We start from the raw sequence: 15,460 nt of genomic DNA on the forward strand, positions 1-15,460 counted from the left end.
CCCAGTAGCGGGGGCAGGGACAAGGGTGTGTGTGTGTGTGTGTGGGGGGGGGGGGGGGGGGGGGGGGTCGCGAGGGAGTTGAACTGGGCTTAATATAAATCTTAGTGAAGTTTATATATGGCTTGTATGGACGCTTAGTGAGATGTGTGTACTCAGAATACCTGCTTTTTTATAACGTTTTAGCTTTAGAAGAAATGCCTTTTGATATCAAGAGTTTGTAGTTATAGGTGGTTAGTTTCCGCCCGTTTCAGTAATATTCCATCTTTTTCATGTCGGAATACAGCAAATAAAAGACTCCACACATTGACTCCAACCCAATCACTTGCATAAGGTTTACCCACTAGGCTACCAACATATGAAGAAACCGGGCCAGCTTTATCTTACTGTGGATGTAATGTGGCTGGTGCATGATCTGTCTTACCACCTGCAAACAACCCAAGGCAACTTGGGTGCCGGTACTGAGTTAGGGTACTTGTCTAATTCAGGTTGTTCGCTGCACGCATAGCAGTCTAGTAGCAAGCATCTCAATGTTACTCGGTATATGTCTGGTGTAGATGTATGCATTATAGAAATCAGAGGTTGTTACCTTGTATACGTGTTGGTATTAGATGAGGTTAACTTGTATACGTGTTGGTATCAGATGAGGTTAACTTGTATACATTTTGGCATCAGAGGAGGTTAACTTGTATACATGTTAGTATCAGATGAGGTTAACTGGTATACATGTTGGTATCAGATGAGGTTAACTTGTATACGTGTTGGTATCAGATGAGGTTAACTTGTATACATTTGGTATCAGAGGAGGTTAACTTGTATACATGTTGGTATCAGAGGAGGTTTACTTGTTTACATGTTGGTATCAGATGAGGTTAACTTGTATACATTTTGGTATCAGATGAGGTTAACGTGTATACATGTTGGTATCAGAGGAGGTTTACTTGTTTACATGTTGGTATCAGATGAGGTTAACTTGTAAACATGTTGGTATCAGATGAGGTTAACTTGTATACATGTTGTATCAGAGGAGGTTGACTTGTATACATGTTGGTATCAGAGGAGGTTAACTTGTAAACATGTTGGTATCAGATGAGGTTAACTTGTATACATTTTGGTATCAGAGGAGGTTAACTTGTATAGATGTTGGTATCAGAGATGGTTTTCTTGTTTACATGTTGGTATCAGAGGAGGTTAACTGGTATACATGTTGGTATCAGATGAGGTTAACTTGTATACATTTTGGTATCAGATGAGGTTAACTTGTAAACATGTTGGTATCAGATGAGGTTAACTTGTATACATTTTGGTATCAGAGGAGGTTAACTTGTATAGATGTTGGTATCAGAGGAGGTTTTCTTGTTTACATGTTGGTATCAGAGGAGGTTAACTTGTAAACATGTTGGTATCAGATGAGGTTAACTTGTATACATGTTGGTATCAGTGGAGGTTGACTTGTATACATTTTTGTATCAGAGGGGGTTAACAGGACGTGAAACACCAGCCAATGTGTGTGTGTGTGTGTGTGTGTGTGTGTGTGTGTGTGTGTGTGTGTGTGTGTGTGTGTGTGTGTGTGTGTGTGATAACAGTATTTGGTACTAGCATAAGTTTAACCTTATGGGCTAATTTATTGGTTATGTTTCAATATCTGGTTTTGATGATACCAGTTAACACCTTGTGGTTACAGATTACGCCAGACGTTACCTTGTCAACTTGAAAAAACGTTTTCTTAAATCCTTTGTCTTGCAGACAAGTAATATATAGCCGTATCCTGTTGTCTACTGTTCAGATCCGGGTAGTGTGGGTGAGTGTCTTTTTACACCCGGGGTCATTTTCCTGGGTCATCAGTCCAGGTCCATATTGATTACATGTCTAGATGTCTAGATCCGGGTGGAAAACAGAATGGGACGGGTGCGTTTTAAACACATGCAGGAGACTTCAGTGTGTGTGTTGGGGGGGGGGGGGGGGGGGGGGGGGGACGCCATAATTAGAATATCAGAGAGCTGAACATCGATTGGTACCGCTAAGGTCAAATAGAGGGATTAATCATGGATGCAAACGAGTTATTCAGAAAGAGTAGAAATACATAAAATGTATAAAACACAAATATCATTCAGTCAAATAGATCACAAGATTATCAACTTACAGGTAGTGAGTCGACTCACGATGCTGAGGTGTTATCGTAGATACATGTATATCGCTTAATAAGATCAAAACATGAATATGTATTTTAACATTTTTAACATTTTAAACATATTACCTTAACTAACTGTTGGTAAACAAACTAAAGACTCATTGTATTAAAGGAACATTAATAAATTGGTTTAAATGTTATTTGATGGATAGAAAGCAAAATGATAACTACTTTATCGCCAAAAAACTCCTCAGACCTCCTTATTATGTTATATAAACGGATATGAGTGAGTGAGTATGGTTTAACGGCGTTTTTAACAGTGTCAGCTTAATAATTAATGTGGCAGACAAGCCCCAAGTGATTCAGGTCTTAGACGTTTACTGCTTCGGTGAAGTATGGTGCTGACAAACCTAGAAACATAATCGGGGCGAATCGGGATTCCAACCCACAATGATATATTTCTGGCGTGCCCAAGGGATGCAACTCTGAACAGCGAATCGCGGCGCCTTAGACGACTGGCCCCATGCCCCCTACACATAAGAGTGGTACTACACTATTCAATGGCAATACATAATAATTATATTATAATGGCAGTTTCAAATTACAAAATTACAGTGGTAATAATATATACTGCCCCCGCCAAGGCAGGGATGATGAATGATGAATGATGAATGACCTTCACACACAAACTGGTCTTCACGTAATGAAATGTGTGAGAGACACATAAACACGCTCTTGTCCCACAATACATTTAGTCCAGCTAGCCATTGGAAACTTCCTCACAGTGCTTTTATCAAACAAAAAGGCAACGTCTTACATTCAAATATTTTTTTAAAATTTGAAGTTTACACGATATACGGCTTTTCAATTGGACGAGGGGCGGTCACCTGACCGCGAAATTGACGTTCATAAGTGTATGGTGCAACAAGTAAACGAACTACATGAACTGAACTGAAACCACGCATTTCCATGTCGTCTAGTTCTCAATTCCTGCAGTTGAATATGTTCCCAGGACCTCTTCATTGCCTCCCCTGGGGAACTGATCATTTGATATTCTGGGACAAATTACTTTGCCTCAGATTTCAAAACAACAAAGGTATAAACCAACAATTGTGAAAGTTCTTTTTGTTTTTTCAAATAAATCTCCATGCCCTTCAGTGGATTAGACCCCTGTCTTTCTCAAGTTCAACGATGGTAATACGTCCATCTGACTGTGTAAGTTTTTCTATCTCCTTGGTTGAATCTTCATTGATGGAAGTTGGGGGACGTCCAGGTCTAGGGTCATCATCAAGACTTATTCTCGCAGCCTTAAACATAGCTGCCCAATTCAACGTTTAACAGTGGAATAGCTAGGGCACTTATCCCCATACGCTTGTGACATGCAGTCATGAATTTCTTGGGGAGTAGATTTCCCTAAAGTAAAAAACTTGATGACTGCTCGGTACTCGTTCTTTTCCATTTCTGTATCCTTTTGGACCCCTATCACGTTCAACTGGTTGTCACTAATATACAGACCTTCCTTTGTTTCCTCGTTCATTCCTCCGTCAAATTCTTTTTCCCTGTGCACTGTATGATCTGGCAGCTACTCAGTTGCACCTTGATCTTCACCATATCAGAAGCTTCTCTGTGAATTTCTTGCACACACCATACATGTATATCAGTTTGGCTTGTCAGTGAGTCAGTGCGTATGATTTTATGCCGCCTTTAGCAATATTCAGCCATCTCAAACGGGGAATAAATATTTTAAAGAAGTCTTTTTTCTTCCAGTCAATGCTCTTGCATCCTCTATTATCCCGTGTTTTTTACCTCCATTCTATTACGAAACATACCCAGGACCCATTCACTACCAGGGCTTTGACTGGAATCCAACAACGCTACAAATAACCGTCCATTTAAATTACGCTTAATCTGTTGGACGTCACTGATGTGGTATGGAGATGGTGAGGGCACTTCGCCAACCAGATATTGATCCAAGCATTCACGTTAATGAAATGGAGACAAGATACACTTAAAAATGGAGGATGCACAGTGTCATTATCCGAATTATATTACATGGTAGTATCAACAATGTTGCTACATAGTAGTATCTATAGACAATAATATTTGCTATACCATTCCCAAACACGCAACATGTTGAAGTACAACGAAAGAAATTTAAACGGCGAAAGTCAAGGTGACCCGCTACACTCTATTGCACGTTGCGACCTTGTGTATAAAGTCGTTGCGACCTTGTGTATAGAGTGATATCAGTGATAAAAGAATGAAATCAAATATGCACAATGCATAATGTGCACACACCTGTAACAGTATTGAATAACTCCTTCACTTCAATGTGCAGTGAACTAGTACTGTCGCAAACACAACTTTGAAATTTGAAATGAACGACTGTTTAGTTTCAATATTTGTAGAAGGGGGTTAGTGAGTATTAAAATGCTGACGATGGAGCGAGTGAGTGAAACATGAACATGAAGATTGAGAGCTTTATGCACTACGCAACATGTTATCGTTGTTTCGGGCACGAGTGGCCCAGTCGTCTGAGGCGCCGCGATTCGCTGTGCAGAGTTGCGTCCCTTGGGCATGCCAGAAATCTATGATTGTAGGTTCGAATTCCTGTTCGCCCCGATTATGTTTCTAGGTTTGTCAGCACCATACCCGTGCTCGTGGGTTTAACCGAGGTGGTTAACGTCTGATACCTGCATCACTTCGGGCTTTCCTCCCACATTAGGCTGACACGCTGCGATATAGCTGGAATAGTGTTAAAAGCGGCGTTAAACCCAACTCACTCACTCACTGTTATCGTTGTTGTTTGTGGTCGCAAAGTGTGGCACGGTGAAGACGCGAGTACGTGTGTTTTTAACACCGCTTTTAATAGTATTTCAGTTATATCACGGCGTGTCAGCTTGTGTGACACAACGTGACGCTGATCGTAGATATTAACCACTCTAATAAACCGAAATGAAGGGTTATGGCGCGACCATTCGGGCGAAGCCGGGATTTCAATATGTACATGAGAATATGCAATTCCTAACATCTAGTCCAGGCAAAATGAGGTTTCACTTGGAACAAATTCCAACAGAATTTATTTCACCACAATGGTTCCCACAACAACATACTAAAAGCCCCAAGCAATCCCGGTTTGGGTAATATGTCTAATTTGTAAAATCCAATATGGCCGCCAATTATCAATATATCTTCCATATTTCAGATGATATTCAATTTATCGATGCAAAAAAGCTGTGTTCTATTGAAAAATAGCCATACGACTGAACGTTTTCGACAAATGTTAAATCCATTAAAATTCGAGATGGCCGACACGTTTCCTAAATACGTGTTCAAACTGTGAACTCTTTTAACTCTAAAACAGTTTACTAGGACTTATAACTTGGCACAGGAACTCACAGAAGTACAGTTAACACTTTTAGATATGAAACTCCGTCACCAGAGCCCCGTGCTGGCCAAATATTCCAAGATGGTCGCTAAGAGATTGGTGGATAGACATGGAATATCAATACACGTTTGGTCTCTGATGACGTACACGTAAGGAACGCAACTCTGCACAGTGAATTACGTCCCCTTAAGACCCCATTACACAGGACTTTTGTGCCACCTCCGAGCGATCCTAAACTGACGAGGACGCTCAATGGTCGCCTAAACCCAGAAAATCATGTTTTTATGTAACTGCTCCAGACGTTTTTCAGCAGTAACTGCTCGAGTTGTTCAGCGTCAGCAATCATAATAAAATACTGCTGGTACAAGCCCTCTATTTAAAGGTAGGCTGAGGAGGCACTACGGGCAGCTCAAAGCAGGCAGAAAAGAGGCAGAAGCATTGCCATGGTGTCTCAAGAGTTGCCGTGGTCGCCGAATGGAGGCCATACTCATCGTTCAATGCACGCTGTTGGTCGCCCAAAGAAGGCACAAGGGGGGCAGAAGCATCGCCCAGATTTACGGGACAATATTTCACCAGAACGCATCTATTACCTGACGACCATGGGGCGATCACTGGACTTTCATTTGGCAACAACGGCAATGCTTGTGCCTCCCTTCTGCCTCCTTTGAGCCACCTTTGAGCAACCAACCTCCTCGGCGACCTTTGTGCGATTGTTTTGAACATGTTCAAAAATTCACGGCAACCATGGCGTCCATGGCGATGTCTGAACCTCCTGTGTACCACCTTGGAACGACTTAGGCAACCATTCTGCCTCCTTTGAGCCTCCAACGACGACCTGGTAATTCTATGATCGCACAAAGGCACAAAGGTCGCCATCTTGTGTAAAGGCCCCATTAGACGTCTGGGCAACCTTCTACCGTCTCGCACATATACTCAAGGACATACCATGTAATTCCATGTAATTAGTTTGTATTGCAACATTAATTATACGCGACTGTCCTGTTTTGAAGCGCTATATGTCAATATTAGTGCTCACATCTGCCGTGTGTAATCTAGAGTCACATCATGCAGACATTGCGGCAGTTTCATGGGCAAGAGAGTTTCATATTGCTCTCGTCCCAGACACACAGCTGACGCCTGGACTGTCAAAATAAAATCATAACCTTTATAAGTCACCGAGATAATATTGGCCTGTGTTGATTGGCAAATTATGAGTACACATAACCCTGATCAAGAAGCTTAGTAAACCGTTTTCTATTTATTTGGTTATTTTACGAAAAAGCTACCAAATCTTGCATACGTTTACTATGGAATATTACCGAATAAATAACAGTTAGCTACATTCATAAATGGAAGAACTATTAAGCTTGATGTTGGTAAATGTTTCTAATTAATTCTAATCCTAAATTCTTCCATGAGGCAATGTCAAAATACTGCATTAGGCTTCTGTGCGGATTTTGAGAGTTTGAATGGCCCTGGTGACAGATTTCCGTCTAATTGTTCAATCCAATTGTTTCTTTCTTTGTTTCTTTGTTTGTGCGATTGTGCTTGAGTATCTGAAGACCGTATCTACATGTTGGTTCAATCGTTCAATTGACTCATGGGGAAAAAAATGTTCGTCATTGAAAAGTTGTGTTGGATAGTTAAATACGTGAAATATGAACATCGTGTTGCGTAATCACATTTCGCAACCAATTGTCACAACCTTGAAAATACTGATCTATTCACAAAGGATATTGTGGTAAGCTTTTCACGTATTTGATGTAGATCTTGATGGTATCTGTATTTTAGGCAACCAGCTTAACTGTGTCGTGACAGCGTTCCTACAAGGGACTGATCATGTTCCTCCATGGTTAAAGAAATCCCGGCGACCTGACCGAAGCCTTGAATATATGCTGACTGAGTGATGCATTGAAAATCTATACCAGCAGTGACATAACTGCTGGAAACCTGCTATATTGTGTGGCTATGTATAATGAGAAATATATTATGGAGCTGTTGTGTAGCTTTAATAGTTGCCATATCGTTGTTTTATTGTAGTGATATAACAGTTGCATGTATGTAGCACTTGTATGGCCCTTATACAGTTGTTATATAATTGTTCTATGCCTGTTTTAACCTGTATACTTCTAAGTCCTGCATCACTGGCTTTCCTTCCACATCAAGGTGACAACCCGTAATATTTTTCAGCACGTCACTAAACCAACTCATTGACTGTTGCGTGATGTGTACGTGTTATATGTAAGTTATATAGCACTTGTATGTCTGTTACAAAGTTGTTATGTATTTGTTGTGTTGCTGGTTATCTCTGTTATAAAGACCTTGTATGATTGTTTAATAACTGCTTTACGTTAGTATACCCATTGTCGCATATATTTAACTGTAGTATACTAGTTATTTACCTGTTGCATGGATGTTATCTAGATGATGTAGAGTTGTGGTATAACTGTAGTATACTAGTTATTTACCTGTTGCATGGATGTTATCTGGATGTTGTAGTGTTGTGGTATAACTGTAGTATAGTATGTATTTACCTGTTGCATGGATGTTATCTGGATGTTGTAGTGTTGTGGTATAACTGTAGTATAGTATGTATTTACCTGTTGCATGGATGTTATCTGGATGTTGTAGTGTTGTGGTATAACTGTAGTATAGTAGGTATTGACCTGTTGCATGGATGTTATCTGGATGTTGTAGTGTTGTGGTATAACTGTAGTATAGTAGTTATTTACCTGTTGCATGGATGTTATCTGGAGTTTGTAGTCTTGTGGTATAACTGTAGTATAGTAGTTATTTACCTGTTGCATGGATGTTATCTGGATGTTGCAGAGTTGTGGTATAACTGTAGTATAGTGGGTATTTACCTGTAGCATGGATGTTATCTGGATGTTGCAGAGTTGTGGTATAACTGCAGTATAGTGGGTATTTACCTGTTGCATGGATGTTATCTGGATGTTGTAGTGTTGTGGTATAACTGTAGTATAGTAGTTATTTACCTGTTTAATGGATGTTATCTGGAGTTTGTAGTCTTGTGGTATAACTGTAGTATAGTAGTTATTTACCTGTTGCATGGATGTTATCTGGATGTTGCAGAGTTGTGGTATAACTGTAGTATAGTGGGTATTTACCTGTAGCATGGATGTTATCTGGATGTTGTAGAGTTGTGGTATAACTGTAGTATAGTGGGTATTTACCTGCAGCATGGATGTTATCTGGATGTTGTAGAGTTGTGGTATAACTGTAGTATAGTAGTTATTTACCTGTTGCATGGATGTTATCTGGATGTTGTAGTGTTGTGGTATAACTGTAGTATAGTAGTTATTTACCTGTTGCATGGATGTTATCTGGATGTTGTAGAGTTGTGGTATAACTGTAGTATACTAGTTATTTACCTGTTGCATGGATGTTATCTTGATGTTGTAGTGTTGCGGTATAACTATACTATAGTAGTTATTTACCTGTTGCATGGATGTTATCTGGATGTTGTAGTGTTGTGGTATAACTGTAGTATAGTAGTTATGTAGCTGTTGCATGGATGTTATCTGGATGTTGTAGTGTTGTGGTATAACTGTAGTATAGTAGTTATTTAGCTGTTACATGGATGTTATCTGGATGTTGTAGTGTTGTGGTATAACTGTAGTATAGTAGTTATTTACCTGTTGCATGGATTTTATCTGGATGTTGTAGTGTTGTGGTATAACTGTAGTATAGTAGTTATTTAGCTGTTGCATGGATGTTATCTGGATGTTGCAGAGTTGTGGTATAACTGCAGTATAGTGGGTATTTACCTGTAGCATGGATGTTATCTGGATGTTGTAGTGTTGTGGTATAACTGTAGTATAGTAGTTATTTACCTGTTGCATGGATGTTATCTGAGTGTTGTAGTGTTGTGGTATAACTGTAGTATAGTAGTTATTTAGCTGTTGCATGGATGTTATCTGGATGTTGTAGTGTTGTGGTATAACTGTAGTATAGTAGTTATTTACCTGTTGCATGGATGTTATCTGGATGTTGTAGAGTTGTGGTATAACTGTAGTATAGTAGTTATTTACCTGTTGCATGGATGTTATCTGGATGTTGTAGTGTTGTGGTATAACTGTAGTATACTAGTTATTTACCTGTTGCATGGATGTTATCTGGATGTTGCAGAGTTGTGGTATAACTGTAGTATAGTGGGTATTTACCTGTAGCATGGATGTTATCTGGATGTTGTAGTGTTGTGGTATAACTGTAGTATACTAGTTATTTACCTGTTGCATGGATGTTATCTGGATGTTGCAGAGTTGTGGTATAACTGTAGTATAGTGGGTATTTACCTGTAGCATGGATGTTATCTGGATGTTGTAGTGTTGTGGTATAACTGTACTATAGTAGTTATTTAGCTGTTGCATGGATGTTATCTGGATATTGTAGTGTTGTGGTATAACTGTACTATAGTAGTTATTTAGCTGTTGCATGGATGTTATCTGGATGTTGTAGTGTTGTGGTATAACTGTAGTATAGTAGTTATTTACCTGTTGCATGGATGTTATCTGGATGGTGTAGTGTTGTGGTATAACTGTACTATAGTAGTTATTTAGCTGTTGCATGGATATTATCTGGATGTTGTAGTGTTGTGGTATAACTGTAGTATACTTGGTATTTACCTGTTGCATGGATGTTATCTGGATGTTGTAGTGTTGTGGTATAACTGTAGTATATACTAGGTATTTACTTGTTGCATGGATGTTATCTGGATTTTGTAATGTTGTGGTATAACTGTAGTATAGTAGTTTTTTACCTGTTGCATGGATATTATCTGGATGTTGTAGAGTTGTGGTATAACTGTTGTATAGTAGGTATTTACCTGTTGCATGGATGTTATCTGGATGTTGTAGAGTTGTGGTATACCTGTAGTAGAGAACATTGGCTGTTCTAAGGCTACGACTTTGAGAATCATGAACACAGGCTCAGTACAGACTTTTCGAATTTAGATAACCTAATCTATTAACTGAAACTGTGAAACGCATCCACCCCAGGTCACGGACGGTGTTCCTAGGAGGTAAAATATACACCTTTGTCATATTATACTGAACACAAGACGTAAGTGATCATGAATATTGTTTCGGATATTTGTACGACATTATGTCTTCACTACAATCACATGTCCCCAAACATGTTCAAGATCCCTAACTTGTTCAGTGTATATTGCCACCTCCATTGACCAATTGAGCATTCAAAACATGAACAAATTATTGGGACACAAAAGTGGTTCAACGTTTGTTTGTCTGTTGTTTATCGCCGCGCTCAGCAATATTCCAGCTGTATGACGGCGGTCTGTAAATAATTGAGTCTGGACCAGACAATCCAGTGATTGACATCATGAGCACCAGTCCACGCAATTGGGATACGATAACATGCATCAAGTCAGCGAGCCTGACCACCCGATCCCGTTAGTCGTCTCTTACTACAAGCATGGGTAGGTGAAGACCTATCCTAACCCGGATCTTCACGGGTTGTAGCTTAACGACTTTCCATCTCACCACGCCCACCACTCACCTACTCCTTGCATATCTCTCAATATTTTAAGTACATGTCGTGATTATGTCATTCTGACCTACTTAATAATAATAATAATAATGATAATGATAATAATAATGATAATAATAATAATGCCAAGGATGTGGGACATAATCTCAATGTCGGTGTTGATTTTGTTGATGGTCATGTACTGCTGGACAGTACAGAAATGAGTGTCAACTAAGCGAAGTGCCATATCAAGTCGGCCCAGGTTTTAAAGGAGAGGCAATCTGAAGGACCAATGCATCGAGTTTATGTGCAGTGTGTTGAGAAGATCAGCAATCCCGCAGGGTCCTTTGCATAGATGAAGTCGTCTGGCCTGAAAAGTAAAACAGAAGGTTTTCTGATTGCTGCTCAGGACCAGTCACTTCCCAGTCGAAACCGTATATGTGTGATTTTGCATCAACATGTAAATATGAAATGTAGATTATGTAGTGAAGTTAATGAGACTGTCCAACACATGGTCAGTGGATGCCCAGCTTTGGCACAAACACAGTATCTTAAGCGACATTATGGTGTAGCTCGATCATTTTATTACCGTCTTAGCCATGTTTGAGGTCCATCCATGGAATGACTCCGAATATGGAGAGGGCGTCATGAAAAATGATAAATACAAAATTCTTTGGAATAGGGCCGTATACAGCCTCCGACATATCCAGGCCAACAAACCTGCTCTTGTCCCTTTTGATAAATCCAATGAAATCATTTATATCATTCTGTCCCTTTATATCATTCTGTCCCTTTGACAGTAATGTGATTGACAAGAATCAGGAAAACATGGCAAATATGCAGACCTCGCGTTCGAAATGTCACACTTAGCAGAGCCATTGAAGCAGGAACAATACCGACTCAATCGGGCAGCCGGTGCTTGTTGTCATGACCTAGTATGCTACAATACTGACTGCATACACAGGTGCATAAGTGAATGCACACCCCATAATGTTATCCACCAACTCTCAGTTCAATCGCTCAATTTCCCTCGATTTGAATCCGGACGCGATTTGAAGCTGACGAAGGGATACATGTTACAGAGTTTCCTTATGGGATATCAACTCTTATATGTGACATAAACAAGGGAACAAGATAGTTGTGTATGCTGCTAATCAATAGGACACTCCACAGCTGACGAGCTTGGTGAGTATAAACAGCTCCCGGGGAGAAACAGAGCGTGACATAGTAGAGAGAGGGCTGTGGTACAACGAATGGACAATGACGAGGTAAATGTCGTTTCAAAACACTTCAGAAACATTTGAGTTAGCTGTTGTCTCACCTCTGATTATCTGTTGGGTGTAGTTGGGTGACTACACTGTGAAGACAACTTGCCTACACTCATAGATCCTGGTGTGTTTCTGCTACGTTTCTAAACCTACTGCCACATTTTGCCTATTGTATTGTAGGTATCTTCCTATGTCATAACGTTGAACGTTTGTCCACATGGGTCACACTGACATCTATTCTGACCATCTCTCGGTTGCAGCTGAAGCTTGCCACGTCGGTCTGACGTCTCATACGTGAAGTGTAGATTTGACGGCCACATCGACTGATCACCAAGAGCAACGCGGAAGCTAGCAACTGCAACGTGCACCGATAGCAACGTGCAACTTTAATTTGCGAAGATGTTCCCGAGAAGAAGGTGAGAGGGAGAGGGAGTGGCGTGGGTATGATTTGGGTATTGACACTCTCTGAATACAGCTGAACTTTTCCTTGTATGATAAAATTAATGACCTACAATAACAGCTCAAACTCTGCTTCGATGAAAATATGCTCCGATCTGTTGTGAATATGTTCCTGTTTGAATGTAAGGAAGTTTGAATAATGTTTGGATTTATAATAGTTATCAAATCTATTCATGGCAGCCTGCCTGCCTCACCATGTGATATGATTAATACTCTATGCTGAGCGCCGATAATAACATACGTAAATAAGCGGTTATCTTGCAATGGTGTATGCACAGTAAACCATTTCGAGTGCAAACCCATTTCTGTACTTTTGTTTCGAGCAAGGAATACAAAACTCATAGTGATGCGTCATATAAAAGTCTGAGTCTTGTATTCAACGTTTGGGGGTGAGGTGCAGTGGGGTTCCGTGAAGATCCGGGTCTTCAGCAACCCATGCTTGCCGTCAAAGGCGACTATGCTTGTCGTGGTCAGGCTCGCTGATGTGGTTAATGCGTGTCATCGTGTCCCAATTGTGTGGATCGATGTTCATGATATCAATAACTACATTGTCTGGTCCAGACTCGATTATTTACAGACCGCTGTCATATAGCTGGAATATTGCTGAGTGTGAGGTTAAACAGCAAATAAACAAACAATAGGGTTTAACGTCGCGTTCAAGATTATTGCAGTTCTGTAGTGACGTGTGAACGTGGCTGCTTTTACCGACTATTGCCGGTTTTATTGTGTTAACCCAGTGAGACACCATGCCGCTGTTTAACTTGGATGCTCCAATCAGACAAGGGATATTGACTCCGAGTCTACAAGTCCTACTTTTATCCCCTTCATGCCGAGCACCAGGCAGGGTAACAACAAGTACCATCTTTTAACGTCTTTTGGTATGACGCATACGGGGATCAAACCACAGACCTTTCTGAGAAAATGATTTGGATGCTGCTTTAACGTTACTGAGAAATACTTGCACATTACAAAAAATACATATGATAACTATTTTATCACAGGCTTGTCTGGTACAGACTCGAGTATTTACAGACTAGCGTCATATTGCTGGAATATTGCTGAGTGCAGCTTTTGGCGTTTCACGGAGTTGCTGGAGATAGCATGGGCGAATGGATATTGCTCGGGAAATCGCAGTTCCATAGCTGCTTTGAACATTTCTGTCGATATTCCAAGAGTAATGTTTTTAGACATCCCCCTGATCGTTAGAGCATTGATGGGAAACATTGCGCGATACAATCCTTGTGATGCTCATGACGGCAATCCCCCGGTGAAGACCCGGGTAACAATAGGTCTTCAGCAACCCGTGCTTGTCGTAAGAGGCGACTATGCTTGTCGTAAGAGGCGACTAAGAGGATCGGGTGGTCAGACGGGTGACTTGGTTCATGCAATTGCATAGTTCGATGCTCATGGGATCAATCACTGGATTGTCTGGTCCACACTTGATTATTCACAGACCGCAATCATATAGCTGGAATGTTGCTGAGTGCGGCGTTTACCAATAATCATGAGGGAAATCTGAGAACGTTCCCGGGAATGCCAGTGCATGTGCTGTTTGGAAACTACTGGGAACATTTATGGGGACAAAGCCTGGGACATTAAAGAGAAGATTAATAGGGATATTAACTGAAAATCCGTGCCAACCTGTGCGTATTGCGGGCGCATTGCTGGGACATCCCAAAAGACATTCCTTGGGACAATCTTGGTGACAGTTCTGATCACATTGCTGTGTAGACAGTGCTATGCATGATGCTAGAGACACTAATATATCTAGGGGCATTACTAGGGACGGTCCTTGTGGCAGTCCAAACATTGCAAGGATCGTTGTTGGGACAATTGCTCGGGACAGTGCTTTATATAATATTCAATATGTGTGGGCTCAGTTCTGCTCCTTGTCGGTACCTATTATTGAGATCAGTGGCGATCAAGGTTAGAATATATCTTCAGCGACCCATGCCTGTCGTAAGAGACGACTGGCGGGATCGGGTGGTCAGGCTCGCTGACTTGGTTAATCCATGTCATAGTAGCCCAAATGCGCGGAGCGATGCTCAGGATGTCGATCACTGGATTGTTTGGTAAAGACTGTATTCACAGACTGACGACATATAGCTGGAATATTACTGAGTGCAGCGTTAACAACAAAGACACGTCTACCTTAATAAACTAATAAACAAACTTATTGTTGAACACTGTTGTTTCAGATGTAACTTCAGATATTACGCACATAGCGTGTACGGCAGACGTCGTGCCAATTCCTGGATGAGAGATAGCCCCTGGTTACCAACTGTCTGCCCAAGCAGCATAAATATAGTTTCAACCGCCACCTCGAAACCAGGTAAAAATACCGTTCCGTTCGCTCTGCCTCATAATCATGGTATTAGCGGATTGTATTTGGTATGAATATGTGCGTGTGCGTTTTTGTTTGTAGGCGTTGGCATGAATGTGGATGGGTTAGGATGTGGGTGTGGGTGATGACATGGTTTTGGGAGTTGGTATTGGTGTGGATGTGGATGTGGATCTTGGTGTGGTTGTGGATAAGGATGTGGGTGTGGGTGATGGCATGGTTGTTGGAGCTTGCATGGGTGTGGATGTGGCTGTAGATCTAAGTGTGGTTGTGGGTAAGGATGTGGGTGTGGGTGATGGCATTGTTGTTGGAGCTGGCGTGGGTGTGGATGTGGATGTTTGTGTGGCTGTGAGTTGGCTTAGATGTGG

General features: G+C 40.9%; 1 protein-coding gene across 1 annotated transcript in view; it reads left to right on the forward strand.

Annotated features, from left to right (window-relative positions):
• Positions 1-11,969: 11,969 nt before the first annotated feature.
• LOC124140843 overlaps positions 11,970-15,460 on the forward strand; it is a 54,370-nt gene continuing 50,879 nt past the window's right edge. Inside the window, exons 1-3 of the mRNA XM_048397348.1 lie at positions 11,970-12,209; positions 12,553-12,708; positions 14,950-15,083. Of these exons, the coding sequence (XP_048253305.1) occupies positions 12,692-12,708; positions 14,950-15,083 (151 nt within the window). The 5' untranslated portion in view covers positions 11,970-12,209; positions 12,553-12,691. The remainder of the gene's footprint in view (positions 12,210-12,552; positions 12,709-14,949; positions 15,084-15,460) is intronic.

This window comes from Haliotis rufescens, unplaced genomic scaffold, assembly GCF_023055435.1.
Source record: "Haliotis rufescens isolate VD_foot unplaced genomic scaffold, xgHalRufe1.0.p SCAF_17, whole genome shotgun sequence".
Taxonomy (NCBI): Eukaryota; Metazoa; Mollusca; class Gastropoda; order Lepetellida; family Haliotidae; genus Haliotis; species Haliotis rufescens.